The sequence below is a fragment of the Dendropsophus ebraccatus genome, chromosome 5 (assembly GCF_027789765.1).
Source record: "Dendropsophus ebraccatus isolate aDenEbr1 chromosome 5, aDenEbr1.pat, whole genome shotgun sequence".
NCBI classification, from domain to species: domain Eukaryota; kingdom Metazoa; phylum Chordata; class Amphibia; order Anura; family Hylidae; genus Dendropsophus; species Dendropsophus ebraccatus.
This window is the reverse complement of record NC_091458.1, coordinates 64,267,670-64,286,453: the sequence shown is the minus strand read 5'-3', so window position 1 is coordinate 64,286,453 and position 18,784 is coordinate 64,267,670. Positions and strand designations below refer to the sequence as shown.

Genomic DNA, 18,784 nt, shown 5'->3' with positions numbered 1-18,784 from the left:
ACCTTATTCCACCTATGATCTTTCATAGTCTAAATATTTTCTGTGGACCTTAGCTGGCCTTTGCCTACGTATGAGTAATGGCTGCCATGTTTATTTCTGCAGGCCAGACGCTTAATGCTTCATCATTAACTAATAGTGTGATTTAAGAATAGTCCAGGTGTCCCAGTTACATGTTCAGAGTCCTTTATATTGGTGTTTCAGTCATTTATTATCCTTTTCATTTAAGTGACATTAAGCAGAATAATTTATGAGACCTGGCATATAACTGGACACACGTGATATGAAACAGATGTGGCCGATGTGATATTTCTGTTACTGACATCTTATTTCTGGTCATCTATAAACCTTTGTTTCTGTTTTTTTTCCTTCAGATCCGTTTAAGCCATTCATCATATTTTCAAACCGCCATGAAATCCGCCGGATAGATCTAAATAAGGGGGATTACAGCGTCCTTGTGCCAGGATTGAGGAACACAATCGCCCTGGATTTCCACCTGAACCAGAGCACCCTCTACTGGACTGATGTAGTAGAGGACAAAATATATCGTGGGAAGTTGTCAGAAAGTGGTGGTAAGTGGCTCTTGGCTCTGTGAATTGCTTGTTCTTACATTCCTACTTGCAAGTCAGGAGAGAACACCACACTGGCCATCATCTTGATGTGTTTAGGAAATATATAGCTTTTCAGGGTATCTGCTACTGAAATCTTTTACTGATTAGAGACAGGATGGAAAGTTTTATTTCTCAAAAAACAAGAATAGTCAACTATCTTTGACCTCCTCTGGATCAGTATTGCTGAGTGATAGGGTTGACCTGTAGGGGAACTTTGCAAAGGCATCCTGTTTTACGGGTACCCGTCTATTCCTGATCAAATGGAGTAAGTATGGAGATCTTTGTCAGCTCTACTTTCAAGGAATACCGTGATCCCGAAATGGAGTTTGAAATAAGCTTTATTTATTTCTCGAATGTACAAAAGGCATAAGCTTTATGGTGGTTTTCCACAAGACAAAGCCACTGGTCTAGCCCTCAAGTGCGTTATGCATTTTGTATACCTGTGAAATAAATAAGGCTGGGTTCACACTACGATTTTGCAATCCATTTTTTTTTTTCATCCGTTTTTTTCTTTGCTAAAAACGAATGAAAAAAATGGATGCTGACTTCCATTATAAAAAAAGGATCCTTTTTTTTTTTTTTTTTTTTTTTTTTTTTTTAAGGTACACAAAAACGTAGCTGACCTTACTTTTGTGTCCATTTTTTTTTTTTTTTATAATGGACGTCAATGGAAAAACCGATCAAAACGAATGCACACAAATGCATCCATTTTTCATCTGCTTTTTGCAAGAAACGGATTAAAAAAAAAGATTGCAAAAACGTAGTGTGAACCCAGCCTTAAGCGTTATTTGGAACTCCATTTCTTAACCACAGTATTCTTTGGGACTAGCGTTAATGGAAATCTTCATTGCTACTCCCATTGATGATCTTCAGTCTGGCACTTACAGCTAGTGTCTGGAATGGAAGGTCTTCAGTAGGTGTTCTGGGATCTGTAAGACCAGGAACATGCACAGAATGGTGAGCACCAGTAGCGAAATTTCATGGGGGCAGGGGGGGGCAGTGGCTCCTGGGCCCACTCTAGCAGGGGCCCACTGAAGTACCAGACGGTTAATGCTGTCTGTAGAAGCTATTGCTTTTGCAGACAGCCTTAACACGTCTGTAGGGGCCTCCAGACGGCATCAGCAACCGGCAGGTGCGGGCCCCCTGCTCCTGGGGGCCCCACTCAGTCACCTGATGCTGCCCCTGGCCGGGGATGTTCTCTCTCCTATCTTGCTGGGCAGGCTGCACACAGCTCCTCCCCCTCAGCTCCTCCACTGCCCGGCATAGTGTAGTGCAGGGTTTCTCGGGCTGTCTTACTAGCCTCCTGCACTAATGAACCTCTGACACTCGCACACACTGAAGTCCTGCAACTTGCCGGCAGCCTCAGGATGAAGGTCAGAGCAGATCAGTGCTGGAGTCTATAGAGTTAAAAACTAAAGCGCAGGACATTTGTGCCTTATCAGCTCCTGTACTGATAACCTCTGACCTCCATTCTCAGGCTGCTGGCAAGTTGCAGGACTTCAGTGTGTGTGTGAGTGTCAGAGGTTCAGCAGTGCAGGAGGATAGTAAGGGAGAATATCCTGTGTGTTATCCTTGAACCCTTGTAGTGGTAGCATCCCCCGAAGCAGCACCCCCCAGTATACCAGCCCTGTCCCCAGCATCCTCCCCTCTCCTCCTGGGAGCCCAGCAGCCCCACAACAGGAGCTCCTCCCCCTGCAACCTGTCCTATGCCCACCTGATCAGCCAGGCCCAGGCCATAGAGAGCTCCCCTGAGAAGAGGCTTCCCCTGTCCCAGATCTAAGACTGGATGCTGGAGAGTGTCCCCGACTTCAAGGGGGACAGCATCAGCTCCACTAGCTGGAAAGTGAGGTCTACTGTCACATCTCTGTGCTGCTTCAACACTTACACAACTACAACTCCCAGCATGCTGAGAGTTGTAGTTCTTCGACTGAACCTGATGCATCTGTATGTGTTGAAAAACTAAAACTCCCAGTATGCCCTGACCACTTGCAGCTGTCAGTTCATGCTGAGAGTCGTAGTTTTGCAACCACTATTAGCAGACGGCCTGCTTCATCTGTATGTGGCTCTCCAGCTGTGGAGACTACGACTCCCAACCATCAACAACAATGCGAGTTTTAGATTTTAATACAGTTGTCTAACATTATCTTTCAGATTCTTTCAGCCAAAGTCAGGAACAGACTTTAAACAGAGAACAGGTCGTAAAGAAAAGACTGAGATTTCTCCTGAGAAAAGACTGAGATATCTGTCAGATATCTTTTGGTGTAATAGGGCCTTAACTGAGGTGCAGAATTGCTAGGAGTTGTAGTTTTTTAACCACTGAATAGTCATAGGTTTGTATGTGAACCTGTTGCAGCTGTATGTGGCATCCCCAGCTGTATAGTACTACAACTCGTTACATGCCTTGTCACTCAAACTGCGAATTGTAGTTTTGCGGCTGGTGTATGATGTGTCATGATGTTTCACCTGCTGCTTCAGCTATTGCAAAACTACAACTCCCATTGTGACCAGACAGCTGGATGGCCACAGGTTATGTATTGTGAACTGCATGTGTATCTGACTCTCCAGAAGATGAAAAACTACAACTCCCAGCCCTAGTGGGAGGTGTAAAAAAAAAATGAAAATTTTAAATGTATTTTGACTCTGGGGAATTCCTATCACCACTGCTCCTGAATCCATCCACCTTCCTTTGCCGCAGCGTTCTGTACAGGGATGGGGCTTGGTAATGCTGCTGGGGAACAGAAGGAGAGAGTGTACGCACATTCTCAGGAGTGTCACTGATTGGTCCAGTCGCAAGCCCGACCTCCCCTAGCTCCTCCCACTAGCCTCATCTTTCCTGCTTAAGCGCCTGGCGCTCAACCCTGGCTGCAAGTGACAATGTATCTACCTATAAGGGGAGGTGTATCTGGCTACAAGGTGGGGGATAAATAGCTGCATGGGGGAGGTATGTGGCTACAAGGAGACATGTATCTGGATACAAGGGGGAAGTATAAGGCTGCAAGGGGGCATACCTGGCTGGGGGCATACCTGGCTAGGGGCATAACTGTCTGCAAGAGGCATATCCATCTGCAGGGGGCATACCTGGCTAGGGGCATATCCAGCTGCAGGGGTCATAACTAGCAGAAAGGGGGATATGTGGCTGCAGGGAGCATACCTGACTTGGAATATATCTTTCTGCAGTGGGCATATGTAGCTGAAAAGAGCATATCTAGCTGGCTGTAGTGGGCATACTTGGTTGTATGTGTCATATCTGGGCATATAAAGGGGCATAGCTGGCTGCAATAGTTATACCTGGCTACTCAGGCCTTTCTGTCTAAAGGGGGCATACAGTATTTGGCTACAGGGTGGCCATTATTACTGGCCATACGGGCTGTTATTATTGGGAAGGTGCATTAATAATGACTACAGGGGCATTATTACTAGGGAAGGGGGATTTATTACTGGGAAAGGGAAGATAGATAGATAGATAGATAGATAGATGGATGTGCCATTTTTGGAAGAAAGCAGCTATGTTTTTCTAACCTTAGATAAACCTTTTAATTATTACTTTGTTCTATATGCAAAATGTAGAAGCCTCTAACACTTTTCTCAATCCTTATTCACTATGAGTAATGTAGTAGAATATAGCCTTTGTTACTCAAAAAACATTGTCGTCTGCCAAGGTTCCCTATGGGTAACATAATTGGTTGGGGGCCCACTCAGACTCACTCGCCCCCCCTAGGCTGAACCCCTAGCTACGCCCCTGGTGAGCACAGTTCTTTCTGCTGTGCTCAATTTGTAACGTAACATTGGTAAAAACATCCTTCTGTTTGGTTTTCTTTGTATGTACAGTATGTGCTTATAAAACCAGTGCCAAGATTAGGTGTTATTCAAAAATAAATTCCCATGCTGTCTATACAGTACATAGATATATTATATAGCAGTGCAGCAGATTTTTCACATGTTGACGGGTGCAGCAAGTGAGGATGTTTGCAGAGTTCAGCACCCGCCTAGAGAGTTGTCTGGTCGGGGCTGCACATCTTAATGATACCCTTCGTAGCCGGAAAACATTCATCATGATACAGAGTTAATTGGTATTCAGAGCGTCTGTTAATGCTAATTATAGTCTGATGGCAATTACTAAGAGGAGGGGCCGACAAGGCGAGATGCTAATTCCCCCAAAGCTGTATGTAACAGTGTCTGCTGCATGGATCTTCATTACTGTGGGATTTTCCTGCCCTTGTCAGGTTCATGTTTTGTATACCTGGCCGCCTGTAGGCACCTATAGCACATAGCACTTTCCATCAGAACTTGGAATTTGCCTCCATTTGTATCCTTCACTAGACGCACCCTCTATGAAAGCACCTTAACAGCCAGACGCAGGGCAAAGCTGCTAATGGATTTGTGCTCAAATCCTTTGTGCATCCGCATATGAATGCTTCACAGGGTGACACAAAGCAGACGCCTTCTGAGCTTCTGTGTGTCCAGACCCATGCTAAAGGCCACATTCCACGGAACGATTATAGACCGATGTCTGCCGTTACGGCCGATAATCGTCCCTTGGAATAGGAGACAACGGTCAGCCGACATAGTTCATGTCGGCTGATCGTTGAAGTCGTTGGTCTTTCAACATGTTGAAAGACAAATGACTTATATAGCAGTGATCTGCTGCCGCCGCTCCTTGGAGTAGCGATCAGCAATCACCCGGGCAGCCCCCCCGCAGCTTCCCCCGGCCCTCCCTGTACTCACCCGCTTGCTTCTGCCGCGTAGAATAACTGCAGCAGCGAGGAGCAAACGAGCGCTAACAGCACTCACTTGCTCCTCAGAGTCGAGCCGTGGGATACGGCCTTTACTGCAGATGTTTCAGGATTATAGGCCCCCCAGCAATTGACACTTGGGGCCCTATTACACAAAGCGATTATCATCCTAATCAGGCTGATTTGGATGATTATGGCTCCGTATGATAGAGACAGCAATCAGTCGATGACAACGATTGTCGGCTGATCGCGTTTTTTGGTCTAGACCTAAAAGCATTGGCCTCCGACCATGCACCGCTAATAGCAATGTGTGTTCGACGGCTGATGACTGTAAAAAAAAAAAAAAAAAAAAAATGCAGGTAATGTATACAGTATAGGGGCTGCACAGACATCGCTAACCATTAAGCCATGTAATAGGATTAGTAAGGAGGCGCCGATTTGTGTTCACTTACACAAGGCATAGGGATGTCTAATACGACTCTTAGGGCCTTATTACACAGAGCAATAATCTGGTCATGGGTGGGCTAAAAGGGGCTTGAAGCGTATTCCTGAGCTGTCTGTCCTAGGGATGGTGGGATCAAATTGCACATCCAATGATAAGATCTCTCCAGTGAAATTTCAGATGGTGTTAAGATTAAAGGAACCTTATGAATTGTATGATTTTCTACTTTTTAACATCTGTATTTTCTTTCTTTAGCACTTACCAGCTTTGAGGTCATCATTCAGTATGGCCTGGCGACCCCCGAAGGCCTGGCAGTAGATTGGATTGCTGGAAATATCTACTGGGTAGAGAGCAACTTAGATCAGATTGAGGTGGCCAAATTAGATGGTACGATGAGGACAACACTTCTGGCTGGAGACATTGAACATCCTCGCGCCATTGCTTTAGATCCTCGCAATGGGTTTGTATTTTTTTTCACAACAGGATTTTTTAATCTATAGATTCTGTGTAGAAATAACAGTTAATACCTTTTGTACGACTGATTTCAGTCTATAGAATACTTCTTTTGTAATCGGCTGAGAAACAAGCAATTAGCATGACTACCCACGTTGTAGGTGCTAGATGAGCAGTGGTCTCACCGCAGGTTATTCACTGGAACTTGGGTCCTGTGTGCCCAAAACCGAGTGGTGATCAAGCCGTGGCACGCTGCTCCAAAGTCTATGGTTATGTCAAAGATAGAACACATTTTCTAGTCTTACAAAGTTTGTATAGAGGGGTAGGGCACAATCTTAACCACAACTTTACAAGAGCAGGGGTCTCACATCCCCTATTGGAACAATTAATAGGGGCCTAACAGTAAGGGGCCTATTCCACGGAGCGATAATCGGCTGAATCGGCCCGATTCGGCTGATTGTTCTCTCTATCCCGAGGAGTGATAATCAGTCGATCGTGTCATTGGCCGATCATTTATTTAGGTTCAAACCTAAAATCATTGGTCACCACTCGTACATCGCTACGTGGAATGGCGGGCGACCGACTATTTCACAAACATCATACATTACCTGTTCAGGCGCAGGTCTTCTCCCTCTCCCAGTCCTGCACGGCAGCATCAGCTTCGGAGCGGCCTGTCTGAGTTGACAGACCGCTTAGCCAATCACTGGCCATGACCACCGCAGCCAGTGATTGGCTGAGCGGTCTGTCAGTTCAGACAGGCCGCTCCGAAGCTGATGCTGCCGCGTAGGACCGGGAGAAGGAGAGGACCTGCGCCAGGACAGGTAATATATAAAAAAAGGGCTGCAAGGACATCAGTAACATGCATGTCCCTGCAGCCCTTGCTAACGATTGTCGGGCCGTGGCGCTTGTTTGGCGCTTGTTTGGCGCTTGTTTACATTGTTGATCGGCCCTGCTCGGTCCGTGGAATATGACCCTAAGATTCCCAGTAACTAATTTCAGCAATAAAACTAGACTATAACTTTAGGTGGCTTCCTCCTTCTATTCTCCATAGATTTTTAACTCTGCTGATTATGGCCCGTACCTTTCACAATTTCCGAGTCAAAGATAGATGCCTAGGCTGGGTCGATACACTTTTTCTCTTTTTAATCTGATCCCACTGTTTAAAGTTAAAAACAAAAGAGCATTATTGCAGTAGAGTTGTAGAATTATCAAATCTATTTGTAATAAAGAACCTTTTGGAAAATCTGAAAAATTCTGCTTCAAAAATAGCGATACATAGGTAGCTACATATACATGGCACTAGCATTCCCAAGACCAACAATTATGGTGCCTGTTAGCACAGTTCTTGCCCTAAATGACTCGTTTTGTACTTACATAACGCTTTGAAGAAAAGTACAGCTTTCGGCTTTCGAGTAACCCTCGCAAAAATGTAGAGAACAGCAATGTATTTTCTATTGTAGCTGCTTTCATCTGAAAGGCGCAGCCCCGTGCAGACACTTGTGGTTTAACTGTTAAAATTTCAGTATAATTCTGGCTCATCTGACATTTTTTTCCAGTGACAGAGTCCAAAGATAAGCTTGTGGGATTGTAATTGATAGTTGTGTTTGATCAGTCCAGCGGGAGGTTCTTGGAAGTGTTATGTAACAGAATGTGAATGGCATGCCAAAGCTTTACTGCAAACATATAACCTAGGATAGACATCGGCTAGTGAAAGTGACAAAGCGTTCATGAACAGAAAGCAAATCTGTTAATGTACTTGCCAGATTTCCATTCAAAGCTGTATGTGAAGCAGTCTTTACTATGCAGTGTGTGTGTGTGTGTGTGTTTTTCGATTTCTTTAGTATATTTGAGTTTGCAATGGTTTGAGGTCATACTAAGACATAAGAGCTTGGCTTTATTGGTTTTTAAAGAGGAACTTCCAGACCTGCCTGTAGATAGTCTTATTTAATTCACAAACTTTTGTCTTCTAAATGAATTCCATGTGTTCCCTTGGACCTATTTGGTGCTTCCAAAACTGTTACAGTATTGAAGACATAAAACAAATAAAATAAACTGATTCCACAATCTTAAGGACCCCATAAACAATATACTAAAGTTAGCCAACAGGTTAAGCTCCCGAGTCTCAACAGATGGTGGAGATAGGGGGTCAGGCGTGATGGATTTTATCTACCAAACTCCTTTTGTTCTCTGAAAGATAAGCCACTGCCAGAGCTGTCTGGCTGCTGATTTTCCTTCCCCATAGGAAACATGATTGTTTTACCAGGCAAGGTATATACACATGTTTACAGGGAGGACAGGAGAGAACTGTTGGACGAACAATTGTTCAGTTGAAAGGTTTTTTTTTAGGTGAAAAAATGGAAAACTTCCAGTACTCATCTGCTGCTGTATACCTCAGGGGAAGTCCTATAGCTCTTTATAATCTGACAAAGTGTCCTTTGCTGCCACCTCTATTTATATCAGGAATTGGACATAGAGCACACAAGAACTACACAACTTGCTATAGGATATTCAGCTGTTGTGTTTTTTTTTTTTTTTTTTTTTATAATCGATACAATTTACAGAGCTGTTTATAGAACATTTTGGCACAACTTGATTTAAAAATATTTTTTCCCCCAAAATACCCCTTTAAGAGAAATGATGAGTGCTGTGTATAATGTCTTGGATTTTGGCTTTTCAGCACTGATACTACCACTTCAGTAGTGTCGACATACTGTATATAACGACATTCTGAAAGATCTGCTTACCTCAGGTTTTTTTCTAAGTAATATTGTATTCTTTATATTAACTGCATAATATGAGGTGAAATTGCCCAATGTGAGGTGTAAGAGCACAAGCCACGTGTCGCCAATCTGGCATAATTTGTATATTGTTAATGTGAAATGTGTTATTTTCTTAGGATCCTTTTTTGGACTGACTGGGACTCTAACATGCCACGTATAGAGGCAGCTTCTATGAGCGGAGAGGGACGCAGGACTATTCATAAAGAGACCGGATCAGGAGGATGGCCAAATGGTCTTACTGTAGACTACCTGGAGGAGCGCATTCTCTGGATCGATGCCAGGTACAGCTGAATTATATGCCATACATTCAGTTACATCTATGGGAGCACTGTCATGCTCCAGGTCAGAACACTCATAAAATCATTATTGGCCCTGAATGAGACCACAGCTTATGTCAGAGAACTGTAATGGGCAAAGCAGTGAGATTTGTATTATAAGTGTCTGGGATCTGGCTGTCTGGTCTCTGCAAAGCTTGATTTCCAATTTCCTTTAAAGGCTGTGAAAATCATTTTTTATTTTTACCTGGTACTTTATTATAGTGCAAAAACATTTTCCTCTTAGGTCTTTATTTAAAATGTTGCAAATCTGTATTACTTTCTGACACCAGTTGATTTAAAAATATATGTTTAGTTTTATTTCTGGAGAACCCCCTTAAGTCAAGGTACTCGCACAGTAATAATACAGTTGAAGTCAATGAGAAATTAACTGTGCACACACAGTATAGAACAATGACCATAAATGATTATGACTGTCAAAGTAATGAACATACTCATTATCTACAACCTGCGTTTGGGTAAACTGAACTGCTTTTTTCCACTAGTTTACACATTTTAATATTTAAAGTAAAAATTATGACCATATGGTATTATTTTACTGTGTGTGAACATAGTCTAAATGAGACCTTTGTATTTCTACTTGAACTGTCATTTGTAATGACCATTCAGAATGCACTGTCCTGTGTGTGCACATGAGGAGCAGCACCATTTCTGGCCATTCTATCACTTCTGTGTGTTTCCCCCAGAAAACCTGCAAATTCTGTCTGTTGTTTAGCACTTCCTGCTCACCCATATCCCTTGTCCCTCCCCACCCCCTTGACCTGTATGAGCAGTGTTAGGGTCCTATTACACGGAATAATTTTTAACAATTAACAACTAACAATAAACGATCGCTAATGAGATTGTTTAATGTTAACCCGAAATCGTTCACCATATTACACTGAACGCTAGTCGTGAGTTATGATCGTTACTATGATCGTTTTTGCGATCGTTACTATGATCGTTTATTCCTTCTGACCCCAGCAACGATTAGTGAAAAAATACGGAGCTTGAGCGAACGAATGTGGAATTACAGCGAACGATTAACGATCGTTTTAGGTTCATATCTAAATCAACGATCAACGGCATACAAACAATTTTCTGATTGTTGCCTGCAATTACACAGAACGATTATCATTTAAATTCAAACTATATAACGATTTTTTGCATGATAATCTTCCTGTGTAATACTGCCCTAAGTCCATACTCACTTTGTTGAGGAAGTGTTTAGTTGTCGTCCTAGTAGAAAACAGTTTAGAGAACGAATGAACATTTATTCTACAGACTTGTATATAGTAGGTCCATCAAACCTGTGTTCTATTTTAGAGGTGGTTACTTAGCTGTGTTCGCTCCTTAGATCAGATGCAATTTACTCTGCAAAGTATGATGGTTCTGGACACATTGAAGTACTGAAAGGCCATGAATACTTATCTCATCCCTTTGCCGTCACCCTCTATGGTGGGGAAGTTTACTGGACGGACTGGAGGACAAACACCTTGGCAAAGGCTAATAAATGGACTGGTCACAATGTGACTGTTGTACAGCGCACCAACACTCAGCCCTTTGACCTGCAGGTTTATCACCCCTCACGACAACCTTTAGGTAAGACAAAACCTTCCTAACCTAGTGTTTACATTTTTTCTGTGTGGAATCTTAAGGTTTAATTCATCATTTTGCTTTTACAGTCTGCCACTGCGAAGCCAACATGCTGCTTATTTTATTTTTCTCTTCATAATTTTTAGCACCAAATCCATGTGCAGCAAATGACGGAAAAGGACCCTGCAGTCACTTGTGCCTTATAAACTACAACCAGACGTTCTCCTGCGCATGCCCTCACCTCATGAAGTTGTCTCCAGACAGAAAGACTTGTTTGGGTATGTGTATTAAGCTGTTTCCTTCACCAGCAAACTACTGGCAAATGTTACTGCAATTTGTACAAACCCAGCATAATTTTACACATACGAGTTTTCCTCCATTCTCTAGTTGTTGAAAATGACTTAACAAGGACCAGTTTTACTGATTTTATAAAAGTTTCATAGCTCCTTTTATTGAGCTGGTCCTACTTGGTCCAAACAATATCTACCAGCTGTTTACTTCCCACTGATAACACATGGAGCCAAGCCAAGTGTCCACATGTATGGAATGAATGGGAGTGATGCTGTAGCTGTTGGCTTTTGTAGCTGTATGGGCTCCTTTATGTGTATAATGTAATAACTTGGTTTCTCTTTTTGCCACTTTTAGAATACAGAAGATTCCTGTTGTACGCTCGCCAGATGGAAATCCGTGGAGTTGACATTGATAATCCATATTACAACTACATCATCTCTTTCACTGTCCCGGATATCGACAATGTCACAGTAGTAGATTATGATGCCATAGAGCAACGCATCTACTGGTCGGATGTCCGCACACAAACCATTAAGAGAGCTTTTATCAATGGCACCGGAGTAGAAACTGTGGTGTCTGCTGGTAATAACCCAAGATATTTTCTTTCTTTCTTTCTTTCTTTCTTTCTTTCTTTCTTTCTTTCTTTCTTTCTTTCTTTCTTTCTTTCTTTCTTTCTTTCTTTCTTTCTTTCTTTCTTTCTTTCTTTCTTTCTTTCTTTCTCTCTCTCTCTCTCTCTCTCTCTCTCTCTCTCTCTATGAATGAAGCTTTGGCCTAAATTGTCAACAGTAAATTAATATTGCATATAAATATTTTTGATTTAATTTTTTTGCTTTTAAACTTGCAGACTTACCAAATGCTCAAGGACTGGCTGTTGACTGGGTGTCAAGGAACCTCTATTGGACTAGTTATGATGCTAATAAAAAGCAAATCAACGTGGCTCGCTTGGATGGGTCTTTCAAAAATGCTGTCATCCAGGGCTTGGACAAACCTCACTGCCTTGTGGTGAATCCACTGGAAGGGTGGGTTCCTGTTTCATTTTGTTTTGTGATATATAATAATTGTCATATAATATGCCATATGGCCTTCAACCGCACTCATACTTGAAGCGCAATCCTTTAAAAATTGATGAAGTCAAATCATTGTCAGGTTGTCCGGTGAAAGAAAGGGATTGTCTGAGGATAAAAATCTTTTTTTTTTATCTATAGCCTATGCAAAAAAAAAAAAAGAAAGAAAGAAAAGAAATGATACGTACCTACCCCAATCTCCTACAGCTATTATCCCCAACTTCCATTCTGCATGTCACTCCTTCTTCTTTGCCCTTGTGATGTGCTGTCCCCCAAAAAACTGTCTTATCACTGGTCGCAGCAACATGTCACAGGAACCAGAAAACAGCCTTGATGAGCAGGGAATGGGTGTATCAAAATGGCAGCTGTAAGGGGGTCAGGGTAGGTGAGTATCACAACTTTTTTAATTTTTGCGCCCTGCTCCAGAAATATATTTTATTTCTTTTTTAATTTACACTGTGCAAACAGAATATAATGGCCACTCTTCCCCCCCGTATTACACGGCCTGACCTTTGAGATACGTACCAAGCTTATTTTATGGTTCAATCAAGGCGGTGGAGTCGGTAAGCCGCAGATCCGACACCTGAATTTTATCAAGACCGACTCTGACTCCCGACTCCTACTCCTGCTCATATACCAGGGGAGTTATTTTTCACACTGGCTCAGCATCTTCTCCCTAATGTCCTACATGATTCTGAGGGAATAGGGAAAGATTTAAAGCAGCTTCTCCTGTGTGTGCAGTGGATGCAGCCAGTCTCCAGCCTCCATGTCCTGAACAACTCAGAAGTAGACTAGATGGAGCAGGTGGTCTTTTCCTGCTGACAATCTTCTATGTTTCTAACTAATATTCACGGTCACGGTGGGGTCACGCCAAAGTGCACACACACAGCCATAGCACACATACACACAGACTGCTGAAGCCATGGCACACATACACAGAGCCTGCTGCAGCCATAGCACACACACACACACAGCCTGCTGCAGCCATAGCACACATACACACACAGCCTGCTGCAGCCATAGCACACACACATACACACAGCCTGCTGCAGCCATAGCACAGACAGCCTGCTGCAGCCATAGCACACACACATACACACACAGCCTGCTACAGCCATAGCACACACACACACAACCTGCTGCAGCCATAGCACACACAATGCTCTGCAGCCATAACACACACAATGCTCTGCAGCCATAACACACACACACACACACACAGCTGCAGCCATAGAAGACTAAAGAAAAACACACACACCACATTGAGGACAAAGGTTACTGCTTTACTACAGAATGCATCAAAATGTTGCTCATAATATATATTGATGAGCAAAACTTATAAAATTGATATGAAAACTCAATTCTAAATATATTAAAGATTTTTTTTAAGGCTGGAGTCTGTACATATTTTCCGACTCCAGCCAAAACTAGCTACGAGTCAGACTCCATAGCCCTGGGTTCAATAATCATACAGCCCTTTCCTTTTATGAATTGTTGGCCACACCTCTCAATACACATACTTTTTGTCTCTCGTTTACAGCCAGTTACAGCTCAGGTTTCGTGGACTGTGATTCGAGAATGAATGCTACATTTTTTGTGTCACACAGCACCAAAGTCCTATAGCAAAGTAAACTATTTACAGGGCTCTCAGATTAAAGTAGCCAGCAAGAAGCTCTCAGGGTTATCTGGGATGAGTCGACCCTAATAAAACAATAGGAAACCTTGGTGTCAACTTTCCAGATCTGGCTGCTTGATATTTCTGCATGGTATAAATCACCTTGTATTGCAGCCCCACAAAAGGCCACCATTGTACCATAAGTCAGATAACACTTAGTAACATTTTGTAACAACAAAATTCTTTCCATTTCCTGAAAATCTGGTTATAAATTTGATGGATCATTCTAGGAAAATGTTATCTGTTGGAGAGCCTGAATGGTAATAATCATATGGTGGGTTCACATGTGAGAGATCAATGCACTATGACGGGATTTATTTTTCACATTAGTCAGAGTGACCAAATATTTCACAAATACGGCCAGGCGCAGAGCTTGTAAAATGATGTTTTCAATGTGAAGTCAAGGAAAAAGCCTTTCGTAAACACATTTAGAACCTTTCAAATGCTCCCCGGGCAGTCTGCTGGAGGTTTTACGTGGTTTGGCTTGGATATTGTCTGCGTAGAAGTTTTTCCACTATTAATACAAACCTAGGTAGTAAGCATAGGAAGTTGCCCAGTGTTATTTCTAACACAAACACACTTGTTGCATTTCAGCATTTCTGCCTGCAGGGACTCTGGTGAATAGCTGTAAGTGGCACACAAGAAAATATGACTACGTCTGTCCCTGGCTGGCCTGCATGTGGGGGTGGACCAAAGTCGTTTCCAGTAATGTGGAAATAAGCAGAGCCATCTGTGTGGGAGAGCCGGGTTCATTACGGGAAATTAATATGAGGAAACGGTGGATGGGATTTGGTGATAATGTCACGCAGACCCCAAAACAGGTCCAAGAATTTGCTCGCTCCGTTTAGCAAAATGACTAGGTTATGAGGTTCATACCGCCATCTCTTCTAAATGCATAAAGCCATATAAAATACTGTGCACATTATACAAGTCATTCTATGGAAATCTGATATTAATATATTTCAGCTGCTACACAAAGTAAATGACTGCAGACATTAGTGATACTTTGTGGGGGACTTCATAGGTCTTCACCATGTGTGTGAACAGCAGCCGCTTCTCTAGGTGAGAACAGGAGCTGCTATGTTCTAAGTGGTTGATAAAAGTGAAAAAAATACTGTCAAAAATGTTGAGGAAGAGGAGAGTCAATTTTTAACTTTTAGCAGAAAAAGAAAGAAAAGACCTTACTTGGCTTTCAGACAAACACACACCAACAACTGCGGCATGACGAAATCTACATTTCCTCAATTTCCTCATTTATGTTTAATCCATCTTTTGTTTTTGTAATGTATTGTCAGTATACAATGGAATACCAGCAAAAATATCCCAGGATATACCATGGTGTACTCCGTGGCAGGCCCATTGACTTCCATTTTTTTTTCTTCAAGACTTAGTCCCAGATTTATCAAAGTGTGCAAAATAGATACTGGTGTATCCTGCCCACAGCAGCCAGTCACTGCTCAGATTTCGTTTTACTGGAGCTGAAAGCTAAGAGCTAAACTACTATGGGCATTAGCAGTCTAGTGACAACTCTGGCCACACCCCACTTTATGTATTATACCAGTCTCCATCAACTTGGTGAGCATGGCATAAAGTAAAAAAAAAGTTAACTCTGTATGTGCTTCTACAGAGTTCCAATTATTTGTTTTGTGGATGACTGGCTTTCCATCCCCATCATCACAGGTGGGCGATCGTCATGGTTTGGAAAACTGAATAATGGTTTTGGTTTGTGTCTGGGTTCAGTGTTATGTACGCGGCTCATCTTATTCTAGGCACCTGTGGCTGCCAGGATGACTTTACAATAATCTCCATGTTTCTTTCAGGAAGCTGTACTGGACAGATGGTGACAACATCAGCATGGCTAATATGGACGGCACAGAGAGACAAGTCCTCTTTACCGGGCAGAAAGGACCAGTTGGTGAGCTAGCATTCACATCTAACATTTCACATTGTGAAAATGTAATATTCCTTCACTCAAATGTATGTGAGGAACTTTGTCCCCTTCACACTGTCACTCTCTATGTGCACTGTTACAGCTATGGAATAACCTCAGTATACCTGTATATACTGATTCCCAGCACACCATTTTGGCAGATGTTTTTCTTCACGAAAACACATGTGCCTGCTGTATGAGTTGCCTTGAATATTATTATTTTTTTGTTTTTTAGGCTTATCAATTGATTATCTGGAGAAAAAACTTTACTGGATCAGTTCTGGCGCCGGAACCATCAATAAATGTAACCTCAACGGGAAAGGATTGGAAATTTTTCTTACTATGAAAACTTACCTGGGAAAAGCAACCGCACTGGCTATAATGGGTAATAAATTTGGAAATTTCTCAAATTTTCTGGCATTTTGGTATAGCTAAATAATATTACATAAATGTCTGATAGATGCAGGTAGTACATCTGGGGTCCACATTCATCTCTAGAAAGTGATTCCCCCCTAGAACCCCATCTTACTGGTTGAAGTGGCCACAGCCTGTGGATGCCAACAATGTCTGAAATGGGCATTCCTCTTTTAAAATCACTATGAAAAAAAGCTTTTTATGTTTTGGAGAGACATTTCATACATTTTCATCAGTTTGTTTGAGTGTTCAGACCTCCACAATCTCTAGATGGAGCTGGTATGCGCTCCAGCTCCCACTACATGAGACAAGCTCCATAGACCTTTATTGCAGTTTGTCTCATGCAGTAAGACATATATACTGTAACAATGACCTGAGAAACTCAGTGCTGCCCTTATCCCAGCTATATGTAAAGATCGATGGAGGTCTGAACACCCAGACTGCGGGCAATCAAAACTTTTTGACTTGACAGAAACTCTTTAAACACTTGAAATCCTAAACTGAAAGCAATGTAAGATGTGTATGATTGGCTGAAGAGTACATTTACTTTGTATAAAGGCTCTTTGAACCAAAAGTACTTTAAGTATGTTATCTTTATTCTCTGGAGATCAATTTGTAAAAATATTTGGGTTTTGCCCAAAATCTTATTCACCTGGTTCTCTGTTACCACAATATCTCTGCTAAGATTTTGACAATTATCTTTGATTCAGATTGTAGAGCCCGATCCTGTTTAGATCTTGTACCTTTACTGTTTTTTTTAGGTGACAAACTGTGGTGGGCGGACCATGCTTCTGACAAGATGGGAACTTGCAATAAGAAGGATGGATCGGACCCTAGAATTTTGCGTCAGAACACCAACCAAGTCATGCATATGAAGGTTTATGATGAGGAGATACAGAAAGGTAGCAGCTGGACCATAGTGTCATCTTGTACACTTTATTGAACTATAAAAGTTTTTTCTTGCTTATTTCCTCCTTTCTCGCACACTTAGCTTTTTGCAATTTTGTTTTAGGGACCAACAACTGTTCTTTCAATAATGGAGATTGTTCCCAGCTGTGCCTTCCTACCTCCCCCACCACAAGATCATGTATGTGCACTGCCGGCTATAGTCTGAAGACTGGGCAGCAGACATGTGAGGGTGAGTGCTGCCTGCCCGCTGTACTTGATAGGAAGATCCCAGTACAGACTTATATTTGAAAATTACCCTTAATTGTTGGGTGCAAAGTTTGAATTGTGTGACACTGACAGATACTGGTTATACACATGGGAGAATTTATTAAAACTTTCGAAAGAAAAATACAGTGTAAACTTGTACAATAAAGTCCAAGAAGGCAAAATTGTATCACAGTGGTTCATCCTGTTAAATACATTTGACACATCTTTACACGACTACCTAACATTATACCACCTATTGGCTGGCTTAGGTCATTCCAATATTTTGCACCAACTTTTTATAGACACTTTTGCATCCATACAATGCCCCTTATGGATAAGTCACGTCCTTTAAAATACATTCTGGTGTATTTGGAGTAGTAAGTTTGCCCCATTGTGTGTCGTGTTCTCTTGCAGGAGTTGGCTCCTTCTTGCTGTACTCTGTACATGAAGGGATACGAGGTATTCCATTAGATCCAACAGATAAATCGGATGCTCTGGTTCCAGTCTCTGGTACATCTCTGGCTGTCGGGATGGATTTCCATGCAGGTAAGATCGTCTAGTAGCCTGGACGTTCTTCTCTAACAGTTGATTTTTACAATTTCTTTCTTATACGGCTATACTTGGCATATTTTTCTCCTGTCAGCTTTAGAATAATATTTGTGTGTCTTAAATATATAGATAAACTCTTGTCTGTCCCCTAGCAAATGGTGAAATGGGGACTCTTCTTAAGAGTCTTGCACAAGTCCATGATTGTTCCTTTGCTTTTGACATTTTTTCTCTGTTCGTGTGTTATTGAGGTAGATATATATTTGTATGTGTTATTAGCAAAATGTACACCAGTGCTGTGAAAACACCTCACCATGATCAGTAATTCCTCTTATGTTTATGTAGAAAATGACACAATCTACTGGGTGGACATGGGACTCAGCACCATCAGCAGAGCCAAGAGAGACCAGACCTGGCGAGAAGACGTGGTTACTAATGGCATTGGCAGAGTGGAGGGAATTGCTGTAGACTGGATAGCAGGTGGGGGTTGTGGATCGTTTTACTACCATGACACCATTCTTGTCTGTATTATCTTCCTTTATATATTTCCTGATGGACCAGATTACAGATACATGAACTCTTACACACAGCTATTAATGCTGTGTGTTCAAAAAAGATTATGACTAGTGTTTATGACTCTTTTTGGTATTATCATAGAACTTGACAAAATGTTATTGGAATGTCTTTTAAAATCTTAAAGTTGTACTGCTCATGAGATATCGCTTTTGCTCCATGTCATTGTGAAGGGGCAAATGGGGCTTGTTAGTAAGGCAACGGCCCAGT

The 18,784-nt window shown here is 42.0% G+C and overlaps 1 protein-coding gene across 2 annotated transcripts in view; it reads left to right on the top strand.

Moving 5' to 3' along the window:
• The window catches only part of LRP1 (LDL receptor related protein 1), a 217,407-nt gene that overhangs the window by 142,296 nt on the left and 56,327 nt on the right, over positions 1-18,784 (top strand). For both annotated transcript variants that reach the window (XM_069970390.1, XM_069970388.1), the window contains exons 24-36: positions 372-569; positions 6,039-6,243; positions 9,133-9,297; positions 10,688-10,932; positions 11,073-11,204; positions 11,572-11,799; positions 12,062-12,236; positions 15,777-15,871; positions 16,122-16,271; positions 17,062-17,202; positions 17,313-17,438; positions 17,870-18,001; positions 18,347-18,481. In XM_069970390.1, the coding sequence (XP_069826491.1) occupies positions 372-569; positions 6,039-6,243; positions 9,133-9,297; positions 10,688-10,932; positions 11,073-11,204; positions 11,572-11,799; positions 12,062-12,236; positions 15,777-15,871; positions 16,122-16,271; positions 17,062-17,202; positions 17,313-17,438; positions 17,870-18,001; positions 18,347-18,481 (2,127 nt within the window). The remainder of the gene's footprint in view (positions 1-371; positions 570-6,038; positions 6,244-9,132; positions 9,298-10,687; positions 10,933-11,072; positions 11,205-11,571; positions 11,800-12,061; positions 12,237-15,776; positions 15,872-16,121; positions 16,272-17,061; positions 17,203-17,312; positions 17,439-17,869; positions 18,002-18,346; positions 18,482-18,784) is intronic.